This window comes from Poecilia reticulata, chromosome 22 (genome assembly GCF_904066995.2).
Source record: "Poecilia reticulata chromosome 22, P_reticulata-male-v2, whole genome shotgun sequence".
Lineage (NCBI taxonomy): Eukaryota > Metazoa > Chordata > Actinopteri > Cyprinodontiformes > Poeciliidae > Poecilia > Poecilia reticulata.
This window is the reverse complement of record NC_088851.1, coordinates 491,317-509,435: the sequence shown is the minus strand read 5'-3', so window position 1 is coordinate 509,435 and position 18,119 is coordinate 491,317. Positions and strand designations below refer to the sequence as shown.

The window sequence follows — 18,119 nt, the reverse complement described above, 5'->3', positions numbered from 1 at the left end:
AAATGCAAAATCAATCTACTCAAGAGTAGCAATAATATTACTCAAGTAAAAGAAAAAAGTAAAGTGCAGTAAAACTATGCTGAAAAGTACATTTTTCTCCCAAAAAGTTACTCAAGTAAATGTAAACAGTAATACAAACATAGATAAACAAAACTAGTAGCCCATTCATAACAAGCTTAATGTGAATAATGGCATCAGTTAGTCATCATGTAGCTAACACTACAGCATCCAACAGCATTAATCGTCCATTTTGGGGGAAAGAACTGTGTGACCTTCTTTGCCTTTTGCTGGTTTGCTGCCATGATGGTAACATCTGCACAGCAGCTGCAGCTGCAGCAGCAGGTCTCTGCCGCAGCTGCACACCGGTCAGCATCTTGGAGCTCATGTGTCTATATGTGGCTCGGAAAAACATGTTATGACTGAGTGTAATGAATTAGTGGGTAGACTTTATAAATGTGTTTTACACTTTATATTTTGGGTAAAATATCAAGTATTTTCAAGTTAACAGGTTCAAATCCAAGTCTGAACCATTTTTTCACGTCAGGTCTAAAGTCTTAATATTAATCAACTCAAGTTCGAGTCGTGTGACTAGAGTTCCCACCTATCCCAGGTTTTTATACACAAGAATTCTGCTGCATTGTTCCATGTGGGAAAGCTGTGGATTTTAGAGTTTGAGTCCCAGAACCACTTGACTTTTCTGACAGTCACAGAAACCTGTTAGAGGCGTATTTAATCAGCTAAAAGGTCACTATGAATCCTCAGCCATTGATATGAATGTCAATTTATTAAGAAATGCGTACATACAGAATCCAAATGTTTCATTTTAGGAAAATTGGCAACCACTGCAGCTTTAACCTCTGAACTTTGTTTTGACTCTGTCCTTGAGCATTGCACTTATGAACCGTGTACCTTCTCGTCTTGCCCTATGTAAAGCAGATCAGTCCCCCTCCCACAAACAGTCACACTCTCTTAGAAGGTTTCTCTGGCGCATTGTGGTGATGACAGTGATCCTGTTCTCTGACAGATCCCGAAGCTCATTAATGAGCTCCTGCACACAGGGGCTGGGCCACGGGTGGCCGTTCAGGTAATCCCTCAGAATGAAGGAGCGCTCAACCAGGAGCTCCAGCTGCACCAGGTGTCGCAGTTTGTGGAGACTAAGGAGATCTTTCTCTGGCTCCCGCCGGAAAAATCTGCACATGAGAACATAGGAAACATGTTAAAGGCTGAAGAAAATAAACAGAGCTGTTCACTTTTTAGGGATTGTTCAGATCACATCTAAAACAGTGAGAGGCACTGAATTGTGGGTCAAAGCACAATTCACAGCACTGAAAGGTCATAGGTCGTCCACAATGACCTGTGATAGTGATTGAGGCAGATACTGGATCATAGGGGTTACTGAGTTGACCCCTGATAACTGTTGCTCCGTTGGTATTGTTGCTTTGATCACAGGAAGATTTTTCTATGTCGTCATCAACATGTCATGGTCTGGTTACCTGTCCAGGGTGACCCCACCTCTCACCCATTAACCGCTGGAGACAGGAACAGCACCTCTGTATGATAATGGATGGATGGATGTCATCAAATGTCACAGTTAAAAAGATTGTAATGGAAATGTTCATTTGAGGAAAAGTTATACCTTTCTGCTGCACTTCAAAATTCTTAAAGGGGCAGTATTGTGTGTTTCCAAGAACATAATGCTATTTTATAGCAAGTAACTGTTATCTTCAGTTGCTATAAAATGCTATATTAAACCAGACATTAAACAAATTTGACTTTGCAATTTGATGCCTTCAAATTGGGGCTCTGTCTCTTTAAGAAGCTCCTCAACCTTTAGCATGGGTTCATAATAATGCTCGTCATTATGCGCTCCAACCATTCTTAGCTGAAATGAGAAGCAGTTTGTATGATTAGCTCAACAAACTCCCAGTTCCATAAGGCGTCTGCTAATTGCTGCTGCCGCTAGTCTGGAGGAGTGAATGAGGTGAGGGCTGCTTTGTGACTTTGCTTAGAGAATGAGCTTAGTGGAAATAGACATGGTTTTGTGAGAGCAAGCATTTAAGCACTCAGAATGGTTCCCACAGGAGATTCAAAGATTTCTCAAACATGCATGAAAGAATCAAAGCAACAGCTCAGGTATGTTTTTGATGGGGGAAACATTATATCATGATGAAAGCTCACAAAGGCCATTTTAGAAGTCCTCCAATTGTCTTTTTTGACAAATGATGTTAAGTTTTAAAATTCCTTTAATTGTGATCAACAGTCACAGACCTTGAAAATATGATTTTAGGATTTCTTAAATTTTTTCTGTGAATAAAACTATAATTTTAATGTAGCAATAGTCAACATATTAATGATTTTATCTTTAAATCTAACCTAAACATTAGTGAAGTGTGCATTCCAGTAACAAGTGTCCAAATGTCGCCACTCACCGTATCCTAAGAGTCTTGAGATGAGGAAATAGCATTGGGATCCGTCTGCAGAGGCTTCCACTGGAACGGTTCTGCTCAATGTCCAGGTGCTCCAGTCCTGGAACTTTAGGAGCAATGGAGTCCATGTCTTTCAGAGTTATGGCTACTCGCAGTGTCAGCCTGGTCACACTGGGAGGGATGGTGGTTGTGTATGTAGCAAGGGAGTTCCCACCTTCAGAAATATTACAACAATTCCTCTCAGAACCAACACATTCTGATAGTACCAAATTCAATGAAAACATCAAATTCTAAAATCTCCCATCAACAGGACTTTCATCTGTTACTGGAAACTATATGAAAGCACCAGATTTTGGATAAGCTCTGTGTTTTTGTGCATCTAACCAAAAATAATATCAGCACATGATTCTAAAGAACTTCCCTTTTGCCTGATTCACTTTGGTTGTTTCCACTTGAGCTGCACTCCTCTAGGTGTCTGATGTCTGAAGGCTGCAGCTTCCAGGTCACCTACTAGCACTGAGGCCTGGTGTTTCTCTACTTGAGGCTTCAAACTCCTCATGCTCCTTGTTGTGGCTGCAACTGTTCTGAGTGACGGCTTTTAGGAAACAACAAATGTGTTTTAGCAAGGCTGACATCTGGACTGTCACAAGTCCACTATATCAACATGAGACGTGGGATCTATACAGCATGATGCAAGCTTAGCTCTCTTTGTGTGAAATGACCTGACAAAACCTGTGTGTTCTTTAATGGCAGCCAGGAACACAGTGATGGACCTTCCAGCTGTCTTTATGCTACAAACACTGAGGGTGGAACCACCTGGTGCTGATGCAAGAAGGTCAAACTCAAACAGTATTGATGAAGAAAAAAAGAAAGGAGTCAGTTTAGGATTAATCTAATTATATGTTTCTAAATATCATCACATCCTACTTTTAGTGGAAGAATGACTGATGCTGTTTGATGAAAATTCCCCAATGAGAATTAGCTTTGTTATCTGCTATGCTAACTCACATCCTAATGATCCAGACCAGCAAGCTACAAAAATGTGATATTAAAATCTTAGATATTTTATATTAAAATGTATTTGAAGAACATTTTAATATTGTGTACTTGTGATTTATCCATCAGCATAAACAAACTACAGAATGTAAAACATGCTGAAGCAGCAGAACTCACCAATGATGGTGAGTGACTCCAACTGTCGCAGAGGGGTCAGCCAGGACCTGAGTCGACACTCAATCCCTTCTCTGATGTACCTGTAGCGGACAGCAAGAGACCGCAGCGAGGTCAGACTCCTCAGAGCATTTTCAGGGAGGATAGTCTCTGGGTAGTCCACAAGCTCCAGGCTGGTCAGCGCCGGGCCACCGTATGAAGACATTCCTGCAGCAGAAAGGAAAACGTTAAGTAGCAGATCCATGGCTTTAACACTGGATTGCATGAGAGGTTAAGAAGTTCTAATTTTTATAAACTGAAATAACTGAAGCAAAGTGATAGTTTATGCATTTCCAGCTGGAAAATCTAGAAAACTGCCACTCGGCTGTTATTGTTGTCCATCAACTATCTGGTGAAAATGAATACAGCAGTGGCCATGATGTTATGTTGAGGTGGACTTCTGGTTTGATAAAGATGAAGTTTTGAACCTGTGTCCTAACAACTACATTGTGAAGGAAATACAGGGAAAATATGACCGTTTGTCCCAAACGAAGCTCCTTCTGACGCAGACCGTTTGTGTATGTTGCTTGTTCTCCAAATTAGTATATTTACGCTATTTAAACGGGACTGGCCGTAATTCGGGCTGTCACTTGAGAAGCAATGGCAGCAGGTAGAAGGAGAAGACACACCTGGCTGTTCTGGGTTCGGTGGACTCAGGTAGTCGTCAGGAAGCGGTTCTGGCGGCTCCCCCTTCATCCCCCAGGAAAGGTGGATCAGTTTCTTCAGCTTCAGCAACATGGCGTGGAAGTCGTTGCGGGGAACAGGCCTCACCGTGTCCAGCCCATAACCCTCACTCTGCTGGTGGAAGAGGAGGAAGCGCAGGTTGACCAGCTGGGACACAGTTTGGATCAACTCCACAGTGTTGGGCAGCCGCACGTTGCACACGCTCAGGTGTGTGAGGCGCTGCTGAAGGTGCTGCGTTAGGCTGTGGCCAAGCAACGCTTCATCCCAAGTAGCGTTTCGTACCCCGAGGTCACGTAGGTTGGGAAATCGGGCCAGGTTGTCCATGTATTTCTCTTTATATTGTCGCCCGCCATCTACAAATACTATGGCCGTGAGCGACGGGAGGAACTTTACCAGACGTCGCCACTCTTTCCGCCGCAGGTGTCGCACAGCCACCCGGGTGAGCTTGCGGTAATTCAATGTGTGCCAGAAGCCGTAAGTGTAGCGGCGAAGTTCGGACATCACCACAGTGTAGTCCCTCCATAGGGACGGGTGGTCGATAAGCTTCTTTAAGTGCCTGCAGCAGGAGCGAACCGTGTGTTTTTCTTCTGTGCTAAGATAGCTAAACACATAAACCCAAAGTTCAGGTGGTAGCTGCGGTGGCCCTTCCATTACTTCATGCACTCAGCGTGTAGAACAACAATCAACAAACCTAGTGCGTAAATATACTGTTAATAATTTTAGGCTTTTTAATGGGTCGCTATTTTGAAGTTTTCGGCGAATTTATTCCAACTGCAGCCTTATGTTTACACCGGAAGACGATCGAGTTCTTTTAGCGTTACACTGAGAACCGTCCGGCGGCAAGCATCCTATAGGGTCCGACCTGGAGAGTTGAATACGCCCCGGTCCCAGTACTGGCACTGTACCTTCCGCCCCTCTATGAAGTGTGTACTCGAAGTGAACAAGGGTTCGAGTGTGCAAGCGTGCAAAAATTTGAGAATTAGGACCATGTGCCCTGCAGATAAACTTCGACATCCAAAATGGCGGACCGATCAGTGTTTAGGCATTTATGCTGCTAAAAAACACAAGTAAAATAAATAATCGATTTAAAATGTACAGCATAGGTATTTTTGCTTTCCAAAGTCATTAAATGAGATATTTGACTGTTCAAATGGACTTTGCTACAACTTGTTGAAAATAGAGCAAAATTTGATGTATTCACAATAAAGTAAAAAAAATTATTTCAATTCTTTACGTTTTAATTTTTTTTTTTGAGACAGACGGCTTGCTCTGTGAACTTCACCATATTTTTAATGGCAATTTTTTTTATTGTATATGTTAATATGATGATTTTGTCAAAAAAATATTAAAATGTACAAACATTCAATTAAACAGCATAGCAATCCCTCCTAAATATTTCCCCTCTACCCCGAGAAGAAAACATTTAAGAATCATATCTCTAAATAAGAACCATATACCTTTCTTTTCCACTCACACAAAAATTAAGAAATGAATTTCAAAATGATGTATGACTTTTTCCCTGTAATAACTTTCTGCAAAAGAAATTCAATATAAACTCCTGCATTTTGTGGCAGATAGAGACACTTTTTTTAAAATTGCAACTTTATAAATGTTTTTAGAAATATTTTTAAAACTGGATCTTGTACAAGAAATCTATTCTTTTGAGTTTTGGTATAATAAAAGGTGACCTTTTGTTTTAAGGGGATGGAGAGTGAAATTAAGATATTAATGATTTAATCCAGAGGCTATATTTTTATTCACAAATGCCCTTTTCTAAAAATCATCTCCATTTTTAATGTTTTTAGTCCATACACCATTTTTGTTTCGCTTGTCCACTGTCAGGTCGCAGGAGTAGCAGCCTAAGTAGTTAGACCCAGACTTCCCTCTCCCCAGCCACTAACTCCTCTGGGGAAGCCCAAGGCGTTCCCAGGCTAGCTGAGAGACGTAGTCCCTCCAGGGTTCCTCTCAGTGTCCTTCAGGTGGGACATGAACTCCTCACCAGGGAGGCGTCCAGGAGGCATCCTGACCAGATGCCCGAGCCTCAACTGGCTCCTCTCCTCATGGAAGAGCAGCAGCTCTACTCTGAGTAGACTGAGCTTCTCACCCCATCTCTAAGGGGAGAGCCCACACACCCTACAGAGGAAACTCATTTCGGCCGCTTTTATCCATGATCTTGTTCCTTCAGTCATGACCCAAAGCTCATGACCATAGATCAGGGTAGGAAGGTAGACTGACCGGTAAATCTAGAGTTTCACTTTTTGGCTGAGCTCTCTCCACTGTGACAGACTGTCAAAATGGTAATTAACATTTTTAAGTGAAACTTAAAAATGTTGTAATAACAAAAAAAAAGCCTAATCTTTATACCAATAACTGTAATTTAGAGAATAGAATGAAACGTTGTGTGGGTAGCCACCTGGTGGTGATGCACTTAACTAAAATTCACTTAAGGTGCTTTAAAGCCTTAAAGCACCTTAAGGCTTTAAAGATTTGTTTTAGAGCCTTACAGTGCATATCTCTATATTCACTGCATTCATGGGTGACATATTTAAAAGTGGGCTTTTAGAATACCAACATCTGAAACTATACTGATAGTAAAGAATGCACCCCATACAATAAAAACAATTAATAACATGTTTGCAACAAACCATAATTCTGTTGCAGCTCTGGTGCTTCTAGATGAAAACAATAAAATGTTGCAACACATTGAGCCAGAGACACACCATCATTTCATCCAAACTTATCAATGTATTTTAATGATAATGTTGAACAGTCATAAAAACAACTTCTTGTGTCAAGTGGACTGCTGATACTGGGAAACATTCTTTATCCCTCTAATTACAAAACAGAAGGGGAAAATGTAATGCTTGACAGCAAACAGAAATAAGAAAAAAACATCCATGAACTTCTCTCTAGCTGAAGCTGTTTTAACTTTTTCTAGAAGAAGTTTGGAATAGGAAGTTTGAAATATCTCAGTAGTCACCCAAGTTTAAATATGGAAATTCAGGTTTCTCTTCCCAACATAGCAAAAATAGTCTTGTCAGTTTCCTGGTGAAAATGTCAATATCATCCACCCAATCACAAAATAGAAGAGAAACACTGGATATACCACAAGTGCCTTGCGGTTGGTGAGGTGGCTGTCAGCAAGGAAGGCCGTAGAAGCAAAGGTAGACCAGCCAAAAGATGCGGTCACCACTCCCAGTCGAACAGCAAAGCTCACCTTCCCTGAACCACTGAGCAGGACAATCCGACACACTATGAGGGCCACTGTCAGAGGCATGATGCAGTATCCCAGAACACACAGGCTCTGGAAGAAAGAGATTGTGCCACCCAGGAGCTTGGAGTTAAGAGTGATGACAATAGAGCCGAACCAAATGATGACAAAGACCTGGGATGAGAGACAATTTGAAAAAGTACAGTTGTCAGTTATTGGAAAACTTGTAAACTCAGAATTACATTCAAAACAACATTCCATGGTTACCTTCATTACATTGTAAAAAAAAAAAAGGGAAGCAGTGGTTGGAAAAAATTAGAGAATCCCCTTTTAGCAAATTCTTGTTTTTTGCTCTTTTAATCGTATGCTGACTAATAGTCAAACTTTTGTTTGTAACAGTCTTTGTGATAGTGAGTAGCAATATAATGGCTAGTCACAAGTCTACACACACAGTACCATGAAAAGTTTCTACTGTATTTTATCATATGTATGGTGAGTATGAGATGCAGCACTGTTTTAATTTGCATTTTGTTCATTTGAATTTTCCTGTCCTTGGCTGCCTGACTGGGAAGATCAGTTGAGAAGAAGGAACTTTTTTAACCAAATCAGACCATATAGAATACAGACTGAGTTCTATTGAAGCCACTAGTGAAGGTGGATGGGACTAGACGTTAGCAGTTACTTCCAATATCAGTGTTTTACTTACTAAAAAAATCTCCTGCTTGACTTGCATGATAGGTCAGGTGATGATACCTACAGTTTACATTGATTTTAAACAGATGAAACAGAAAGCTCCAGAGTGAGCAGAGTAGATACATTTTTCTTGTTATAATATAGAAAGCTGTCAGTTTTAGAAAGTCATGTTTTTTGTATTGGGTACTTCGAACCACCAACGGGTTCTGAGCATCAGATCTTACATGGTGTGCACATGCAAGATGCATTTTGGGGGGTTTAATGAAAGTCTGGAGACAGTGGAGAGGCACTGAATCCATGTTGCTTCAAGTTCAGGGTGAAGTGTCCACACTATGAGTGACAAAAGTTATTCAACTATGTCACAATATTAGAATTTTTAGATCCACCTGTCAGAAAACCTTATGGTTGAGAACTGAAACATCTTAAAGAAACAAGACAAGAAGTCCAGCTGCTTTCTGTTTGAGAACAAGGACTGCCCTGTCTTGGATGACGGACAATCTACACAAATCAAAAATAAATGTTTGAAAATAAAATTCTTTGTGACAAAGTGTTTTCTGTTTGGAATGCAGCTTGACCTAATAATGATACCAACCTGGTGAAAACAGGACAATTAAATTAACAAATTTGTTTTTCAACTTGGATTACTTTTAATCACCTAATAATCAATAATTTTTTAATTGAACTGAATCAGTGAGAATGCCATTTTTTAAAACTCCCTTTAGAAAATAAGCACCAAATGACAGTCCTGGTGAAGCTTTGGTTGGTCTGGTTATTCTACCAGCACCTTAATCATTTTACCAAAGTTGAGTTCAGAAATGAATTTGTGTGGATACGTCCCAAAGCATTGCTAAAACACAAACTTTGATGAGATAAACCACTTTAATCAAAATATTGATATGCCTGGACAAGGTGAAAAATCCTGCTCCAAAAATTCAGTATTTGAATATGAGTTGACTCTATTACTGCAGTTAAAGAAATCAGACTGAAACTTGGAGATCACACAACCCCTCTACAGGAAAAAATACTTTACAGTAAATTGCTGTGATTATAATGAAACAATGAACTGACAGTGAGAAAATCTTCCATGGTGGTAGTATATATACTTCTGCTCTGTTTGGAACATGTTCAACTTATTCACAATGTGCATTAGCGTCACAATTTCAAACTGTACTGACATAATTCCTCTCAGGCATGCAGACATGGTGCGTGTCTGAACTTCTACGAAGCTCAAACTTAAATTAGTTGCAGTCTCAACAAAGTAGCCTCATACATAAATAACTGAGGTAATGTACATCCTCTACATCCCCTCATATGGAGAACGGCCAAGAAGATTTATAACTCAGATATTAGAACTGACTGATTGAATGCTTGACAAAGTTTGGTTACCTCGGCAAACTGCGGTCCTCCCTGGTCATCGCTGTCGGCCGCGCCGCCTTGAAGTAGCAGAGCCAACGTGACGCAGAGCAGCAGCGGACCCCACAGGTCCCAGTCACGCAGCAGAGCCGAGCTCCGCTTTGGATACAGCACGTGAATGAACTTGTTCCCCACGGCTCGGAGGTCACGCACAATAGTTTCCTTCACCGGCTCGTCAAGTGTGGAAAACTCATCGTCTCTTGTGGATGGGCCGACGGGGACGGCAATATCTCCTTCCACTGGTATCTCTTCCGATATGGAGACGTCTGACAGCCCAGCAAACGGCCTACTGGCCTCCTCAGCCGACGCCATCTATTTTGCAATCGATTTTATAGCCAACACCACGTTCACTCAAAGCAAGTAGAGTTCTCTGAACTTATGGAAACCACAGCAGTGACTAAATGAGCTACTGTTCTATTAAACAATGAATTTCAGGCGTTGAACTGACAAGAACCTCACTCCACGTATGCCGAGGATTGTTTACTTCCGTACTACGTCAGCTGAAAACGTGTGACTTCCGCACTACGTTTTGTGGTGCATTCGAGTATTGGTGCTACTGTTCAACTCATACCTGTCAAGTCTCCCGTTTTGGCCGGGAAACTACCGTATTTTACCATTATGTCTCGGCGTGCTCTCGTATTAGCATTTTCCCGTAAACTTCCGTATTAAAGTAATTACGTCGCAACCCCCCGACCCCGCTCTGACGGTAGTCGCTTGACTCCTTCCACCCAAAACAAGTGTTCTGTTTATCTGTGCTACCCATGAATCCCTCCTACATTGTGGTAATGCGCATGCGCACAATGATGCTACATCACATACTGCTTATTCAGCAGATTACCTTTAAATACATCCGACTTGTGGTAGTTTCGTTTCATGTGTTTTATTTAATCAAAGATTACGGTAAGTTTTATTTAATTTATTTTACACCTGGCGTTCAATAAGCTGATGTATTACTTCATGTTTTTAGTTTACATGACATGTAGCTTGTAAATTTATAAATGGCTTTAGTTTGCTATTACTGTAAACAAGTCATTGTTTGGCGGTTAATCAGAGCAAACTACATTGTTTTGTCGGCAATTTTCTTCATATCTGCAGCTCTTTTATTCAATTTTAAATTGAATATAAACTAAATTAAATTTAACTTATTGCATCTCTGACAGTGCTGCTCCTCATCCTATTTGTACGGTGGCCCTGAGGTGCAAAGCACTACAACATTAACAAAATCACTACAACATTAACGAAAACACAACAATAACAAAACGGAAGAGGTAGGTCCCAGTGGGAGACCTAAGAAATCGCTGATTGGACTACAGCTCGTTTTACTTTTGAACCGGAAGTTTTTCTGGAGACTCTTTTCACAGTCATAGAAATTAATACGTAGACTCATAGACATAATATAAGGATAGACGCCTCATGGCCGCTCTCGCCTATTGGAGCTGACGAGATTTAGGGCGGCCATCTTGGAGCGGTACACCACTCCACTCAGCGTTATGTGTTTAGCAGGCAAAATGACGTATCAGCGCGTTTAATCGATCGTAACACGCTTTTTTGTTACTGGAAACCATATTCAAACATATGTCAAAGCTACATTTATAAACAATTGTATTATTTAAGTATGTTTTTAATACATAGTTCAGCATATTTAAATATGCTTAGTGGCTATAACAATAGAATAGGAATGGGATATTCTGATATTGAGCATATTACAAAGCACACAGCCGTTCATAATTTATTTAATAAATTATTTAGTAATATCAATACATATTTATATAACTATACAGACACAGATAATGATTAATACTGAATAATGTATGTATGTATGTATGTATGTATGTATGTATGTATGTATGTATGTATGTATGTATGTATGTATGTATTGTTAAGGAAGAATTTTTATATTACAATTAAATTTAGCAAAACTCTGGCTCTGATTCTTCTTTTGATCCCGGGTTCTCTCGCGTGGCCACGTGTGGGGACAAAAACACAACAATGCGTGTTGACGTCACAGAATTACAGAATTTAATCCAATCAGAAGAAAGTACAAGATAGTACAGGAAACTGAAGAAACACAGATACAAACATTGTTACTTGAGACAAGAAGACAGAGAAAATATCAAGGACGTCCTTGGAGAAAGAGCTGGTGCAGAAGTAAAATAAATCAGCTTTTTCTGAATTGTTTCCCTTGTGCACAAACTTTTATACCTGTAGGTGTGTTTTCCTCTTTAATGTATTCAAATAAGGCGTATCTCTGCTTGACCAATTGGAAGACATCTCTGGCCCTTTTAAATTTAGAAAAAGTCCCGCAATTTGTTCACAAGATCAAACACCTTTTGTTAAATAAGGTAGAAGCAGACTCTCCGAATTCATGGTGGTTTATGTCTTTCACAGATCAGTGTGAAAAGCTAGAACTTCCTACTGATTGTTTCCAGACAGACAAAGAGCAGATCAGAGATCTTGGCAAACCATCTGCTTTAACTACAGTAAAATATATCAATAGGTCAGAATATGTTATAAATTTTAAAACTATAATTATGGTATTTCAATCAAGTCATGATAAATTCTAAAACTAACTTATTTTAAATGTATTTTCTTAACACTATCCGGCTCTACAGCAATCTGGGCAAAGAGAAACAGATGAATGAACCTCAGGTAGCTGTGAAATTCTGGTTTCTCTTCTGCTCTGCCAGGAACAAACCTTTAATACTGTATTTATTTTAATTCAATATAAAGTCCTCCAAAAACCCAATTTGTTCTTCTGCACTCAGCATCTCCAAAGTTTAGTCCTGATATCAAACCAAAAGCAATAGATAATAAACAGAAAATAATGAAGTACAATTCCTGTTTCTAATTAGGAATTAGAAACAAATAAGAATTAAGACATTCATTCACCATAAACCTAAGTATTTTCTAATACTAAAAACATTTTCAATTGATTCTAATATAGTCAGAAATAATACAATTTCAAATACATTCATCATTAACTAAATTAATTCTAAAACAAGATAATAGAATTTTCAGTCAAAACATGTTATTAATAACTAAGAAAAATGTCTTACAAATTAAATGTTAGTGATTTAAAACATTTTATGTTATATTCAGTTTTTTGCACCATGTCAGATGTTAGTTTTGGAAGACTTCTTATCCTGGTTACGTGAACCGACCAAAGTTCCCTTTCTCACAGTAATTCAAGTGATGCTGTCCTCCACCTCCCTGCATATGTTAATTTATGACCTCCTGTCTTTAATGATAAGACTCCAGGGGTCTGAGCCGAAATTCTCTTGCAGATCCTCTATTCTCCTTTGTACTTTAAATACTTAACCCAGCAATAGTTCTTCGGGTTTTAAATCACTAACACAAACCTGTTCAAGATTAAGAAATTCGTTCTAAAAGGTTTAAACTGTGTTAAACACTAAAAATAGTCATTTTTCCTCAACAGTATGTTTACATACATACATACATACATACATACATACATACATACATACATACATACATACATTGTGTACGTATGTACATTGTGTACGTACGTATATAGATATGTTTTCCAGCCGACTAGTTCTAGCTTCAGAGATCCAGCAGCTGAGATTGAGTCCAAAATCCGATGTGAGATTCATCCTGCAGTGAATCCGTCTCTCTTTATAGATTCTCCCTCTTCTTCCTCACATCGTGTCTTTAGGAAACCTTCAAAACAAAAACGGAAGATTTGGGATGTATCTTACTAGTGAAAGAATTACATTTAAATAATAGTCTTTACCTGTGTAAACTTTGCTGGTGAATGTTATAACACATAATATAAGTTTTATAATATGTGTTACATTGTTTCATTTCTAATATAGGCTCTTGTGTCAGATAATCTAAGTTAATGTTAGAGAATAATACATTTTTTTAGATTTACAGGATCTCAGTTAGCCTTCATAGCGTATTACACCGAGCACTGTAGCTAATATTAGCTGGTATCTCTTTGGTGGACATAAATACAGTAAAGTAATATTCTAATCACAATATATACACAATAATATGTCCATCTTACTTGTGAAATGTTGTCTGTGGAGCCCTCACATCAATAATCCATAGATCCGAACAACAATATCCCTCAGTGCTGAGTCATCATCTGCTGTTTTGATTGAGCAAAGTAGGAGGGACGACCTCTCCAAGATGGCCGCCATATTTCCTGCGCCGGAGCAGCCAATGCGGGGTCTACACTTATATTATGTCTATCCTTCTCAGTGGTGGAGAAAGTACTCAAAAAATTTACTTAAGTAAAAGTACAAATACACAGTCAAAAATGTACTTAAGTAAAAGTCAAAGTACCACATTAACATTTTACTTAAGTAAAAGTAAAAAAGTCCTGGTTTTTAAAAATACTTAAGTATTAAAAGTAAAAGTACTCGCTGAATGCATTACCTAATCGCTAATATCATTAAGTGTGCCGATCGTATTTAATTTTAATACATCAGAAATGTGCCATTTTAATGAACACTACCACAGATTAAACATGTTCTTATTGTGTTTATTCTCTGTAACAGTTTAGACTTAGATATGTGATTCTATGAATCATAATTTCAGGGATGGAAACATTTTGTCTCCTGTCCTAACATAGCATGAACTTCATTAGTCACATTTATTTAGAAAGAAATCTAACTGAAAGGGGATGTAAAGAAGGTGCAGGCGGGGTGGAGGACATGCAACCAAGGAGCCATGTAGCAGAGTTGTAGTCAAGACCACCGAACCCAAGACCAGCGCCCCGCGCTAAATGACACAATAGCATTAAGTTTACCTATAAAAATTGGTTTTCAGATTGATCTGAAAGATCCACATTCCCATAAAAACACCTAGATATTAAATACCATCCATCCATCCATCCATCCATTTTCTTCCGCTTATCCGGGGTCGGGTCGCGGGGGCAGCAGCTTCAGAAGGGAGGCCCAGACTTCCCTCTCCCCAGCCACTTCTTCCAGCTCCTCCGGGGGAATCCCAAGGCGTTCCCAGGCCAGCCGAGAGACGTAATCCCTCCAGCGTGTCCTGGGTCTTCCCCGAGGCCTCCTCCCGGTGGGACGTGCCCGGAACACCTCACCAGGGAGGCGTCCAGGAGGCATCCTTACCAGATGCCCAATCCACCTCAACTGGCTCCTCTCGACGTGGAGGAGCAGCGGCTCTACTCTGAGTCCCTCCCGGATGACCGAGCTTCTCACCCTATCTCTAAGGGAGAGCCCAGCCACCCTGCGGAGGAAACTCATTTCGGCCGCTTGTACCCGTGATCTCGTTCTTTCGGTCATGACCCAAAGCTCATGACCATAGATGAGGGTGGGAACGTAGATCGACCGGTAAATCGAGAGCTTCGCTTTTTGGCTCAGCTCTCTCTTCACCACGACGGACCGGTACAGCGCCCGCTTCACAGTAGACGCTGCCCCAATCCGCCTGTCGATCTCCCGTTCCCTTCTTCCCTCATTCGTGAACAAGATCCCCAGATACTTAAACTCCTCCACTTGAGGCAGGACGACCCCCCTGACCCGGAGAAGGCACTCTACCCTTTTCCGGCTCAAGACCATGGCCTCGGATTTGGAGGCACTGAGCCTCATCCCGGCCGCTTCACACTCGGCTGCGAACCGCTCCAGTGAGAGCTGCAGATCACGTTCCGATGAAGCCAACAGGACCACATCATCCGCAAAAAGCAGAGATGCGATCCTAAGGCCACCAAAACGGATCCCCTCAACACCTCGGCTGCGCCTAGAAATTCTGTCCATAAAAGTAATGAACAGAATCGGTGATAAAGGGCAGCCTTGGCGGAGTCCAACTCTCACCGGAAACGAGCCCGACTTACTGCCGGCAATGCGGACCAGACTCTGACACCGGTCATACAGGGACCTGACAGCCCGTATCAAAGGGCCCGGTACCCCATACTCCCGGAGTACCCCCACAGGGCCTCCCGAGGGACACGGTCGAACGCCTTCTCCAAGTCCACAAAACACATGTAGACTGGTTGGGCGAACTCCCATGCACCCTCCAGGACCCTGCTGAGGGTGTAGAGCTGGTCCAGTGTTCCACGACCAGGACGAAAACCACACTGCTCTTCCTGAATCCGAGGTTCGACTATCCGACGGACCCTCCTCTCCAGGACCCCTGAATAGACCTTACCAGGGAGGCTTAAGAGTGTGATCCCCCTGTAATTGGAGCACACCCTCCGGTCCCCCTTTTTAAACAGGGGGACCACCACCCCAGTCTGCCAGTCCAGGGGAACTGCCCCCGATGTCCATGCGATATTGCAGAGTCGCGTTAGCCAACACAACCCCGCAACATCCAGAGCCTTAAGGAACTCCGGGCGGATCTCATCCACCCCCGGGGCCCTGCCACCGAGGAGCTTTTTGACCACCTCGGCGACCTCGTCCCCAGAGATTGGAGAGCCCAGCCCAGAGTCCCCATGCTCAGCTTCCTCAACAGAAGGCATGTTGGTGGGATTGAGGAGGTCTTCGAAGTATTCCGCCCACCGGCCCACAACGTCCCGAGTTGAGGTCAGCAGCTTACCATCCCCACTATAAACAGTGTTGGTGCTGCACTGCTTCCCCCTCCTGAGACGCCGGATGGTGGACCAGAATCGCCTCGAAGCCGTACGGAAGTCTGTCTCCATGGCCTCTCCAAACTCCTCCCACGCCCGAGTTTTTGCCTCAGCGACAACCCGAGCCGCATGCCGTTTCGCCCGCCGGTACCTATCAGCTGCTTCTGGAGTCCCACAGGCCAAAAAGGCCCGGTAGGACTCCTTCTTCAGCTTGACAGCATCCCTCACCGAAGGTGTCCACCAACGGGTTCGAGGGTTGCCGCCGCGACAGGCACCAACGACCTTGCGGCCGCAGCTCCGATAGGCCGCCTCGGCAATGGAGGTACGGAACATGGTCCACTCAGACTCAATGTCCCCCACCTCCCCCGGAACGTGTTCGAAGTTCTGCCGGAGATGAGAGTTGAAGCTCCGTCTCACAGGGGACTCCGCCAGACGTTCCCAGCAGACCCTCACTACACGTTTGGGCCTGCCAGGTCTGACCGGCTTCCTCCCCCACCACCGGAGCCAACTCGTCACCAGGTAGTGGTCAGTGGACAGCTCCGCACCTCTCTTCACCCGAGTGTCCAAGACATACGGCCGCAAATCCGATGAGACGATGACAAAGTCAATCATCGAACTGCGGCCTAGGGAGTCCTGGTGCCAAGTGCACATATGGACGCCCTTATGCCTGAACATGGTGTTCGTGATGGACAATCCGTGACGAGCACAGAAGTCCAACAACAGAACACCGCTTGGGTTCAGATCGGGGGGGCCGTTCCTCCCAACCACGCCTCTCCAGGTCTCACTGTCATTGCCCACGTGAGCGTTGAAGTCTCCCAGTAGAACAAGGGAGTCCCCAGGAGGGGCACTCTCCAGTACCCCCTCTAAGGACTCCAAGAAGGGTGGGTAATCTGAACTGCCGTTCGGCCCGTAAGCACAAACAACAGTCAGAACCCGTCCCCCCACCCGTAGGCGGAGGGAGGCCACCCTCTCGTTCACCGGGGTGAACCCCAACGTACAGGCGCCCAAATGGGGGGCAACAAGTATGCCCACTCCAGCCCGGCGCCTCTCACCGTGGGCAACTCCAGAGTGGAAGTACGTCCAGCCCCTCTCAAGGAGACTGGTTCCAGAACCAGAGCCATGCGTCGAGGTGAGGCCGACTATTTCTAGCCGGAACCTCTCAGCCTCGCACACTAGCTCCGGCTCCTTCCCCACCAGAGAGGTGACGTTCCACGTCCCGAGAGCCAGCTTCTGCAGCCGAGGATCAGACCGCCAGGGTCCCCTCCCTTGGCTGCCGCCCATAGCACAATGCACCCGACCCCTTTGGCCCCTCGGACAGGTGGTGAGCCCATCGGAAGGGGGACCCACGTCTCCTCTTCGGGCTGAGCCCGGCCGGGCTCCGTGGGTAAAAGCCCGGCCACCAGGCGCTCGCCATCGTGCCCCACCTCCAGGCCTGGCTCCAGAGTGGGGCCCCGGTGACCCGCGTCCGGGCGAGGGAAAACGCAGTCCAAAGTTCGTATTCATCATAGGGGTCTTCGGTATTAAATACTTCCCATATTAAATACTTAGAGCTGAAATATATTTAACCAGTATGAATTAAAATTCACTTCATTCTGTTTTGCTTTCATCGCTGTGCTACAATCCGCAGAGGTCTCCTGCTATTCCTAGAAAAATAACGCCCTGGGCGGTTGCCCATATTGCCCATGTCAGAAACCACAACTGAAACATCGCAATTAACGGTCAATAACGTTCAACTATGAACACTGTCCAACGGCGCAACAAGTAACTAAGCAGAATGAGCACCGTGACTGTTTTCACCCTCCCACTGCGATGTTTGCCACCATGACAGGAGACGAAATCAATCAATGAGCAATGAGCATGCTCTGTGTTCATACGTTCAACTTTTACTTATTCAGCGATTAAATGAATGTATATATATATATATGCTACC

At 42.9% G+C, this 18,119-nt stretch overlaps 2 protein-coding genes and 1 long non-coding RNA gene across 3 annotated transcripts; all 3 read right to left on the bottom strand.

Annotated features, from left to right (window-relative positions):
• Nucleotides 1-765: 765 nt before the first annotated feature.
• Nucleotides 766-6,928, bottom strand: LOC103458072 (uncharacterized). The gene is made up of 4 exons (XM_008398625.3): nt 4,265-6,928; nt 3,600-3,803; nt 2,430-2,640; nt 766-1,190 (listed from the first exon to the last, which is right to left on the bottom strand). Exons 1-4 carry the CDS (start codon nt 4,968-4,970, stop codon nt 938-940), a joined length of 1,374 nt encoding a protein of 457 aa, XP_008396847.1. The 5' UTR covers nt 4,971-6,928; the 3' UTR covers nt 766-937.
• A 113-nt stretch (nt 6,929-7,041) lies between these two features.
• yipf6 (Yip1 domain family, member 6) lies at nt 7,042-10,399 on the bottom strand. Its single transcript, XM_008398622.3, has 2 exons — nt 9,610-10,399; nt 7,042-7,704 (listed from the first exon to the last, which is right to left on the bottom strand). Exons 1-2 carry the CDS (start codon nt 9,946-9,948, stop codon nt 7,357-7,359), a joined length of 687 nt encoding a protein of 228 aa, XP_008396844.1. The 5' UTR covers nt 9,949-10,399; the 3' UTR covers nt 7,042-7,356.
• A 1,233-nt stretch (nt 10,400-11,632) lies between these two features.
• LOC145549963 (uncharacterized) lies at nt 11,633-13,834 on the bottom strand. Its single transcript, XR_014085765.1, has 2 exons — nt 13,667-13,834; nt 11,633-13,317 (listed from the first exon to the last, which is right to left on the bottom strand). It is a non-coding gene; the product is annotated as an uncharacterized LOC145549963 (long non-coding RNA).
• Nucleotides 13,835-18,119: the final 4,285 nt, after the last annotated feature.

Coding starts and splice junctions, on each gene's coding strand:
- LOC103458072 (XM_008398625.3), bottom strand. CDS start 4,970: ATGGAAGGGCCACCGCAGCTACCACCTGAACTTTGGGTTTATGTGTTT. Junction 3,804..4,264: donor ACCGAACCCAGAACAGCCAG/GTGTGTCTTCTC, acceptor TTTCTGCTGCAG/GAATGTCTTCATACGGTGGC. Junction 1,191..2,429: donor CTCAAGACTCTTAGGATACG/GTGAGTGGCGAC, acceptor TCTCATGTGCAG/ATTTTTCCGGCGGGAGCCAG.
- yipf6 (XM_008398622.3), bottom strand. CDS start 9,948: ATGGCGTCGGCTGAGGAGGCCAGTAGGCCGTTTGCTGGGCTGTCAGAC. Junction 7,705..9,609: donor GAGGACCGCAGTTTGCCGAG/GTAACCAAACTT, acceptor CTCTCATCCCAG/GTCTTTGTCATCATTTGGTT.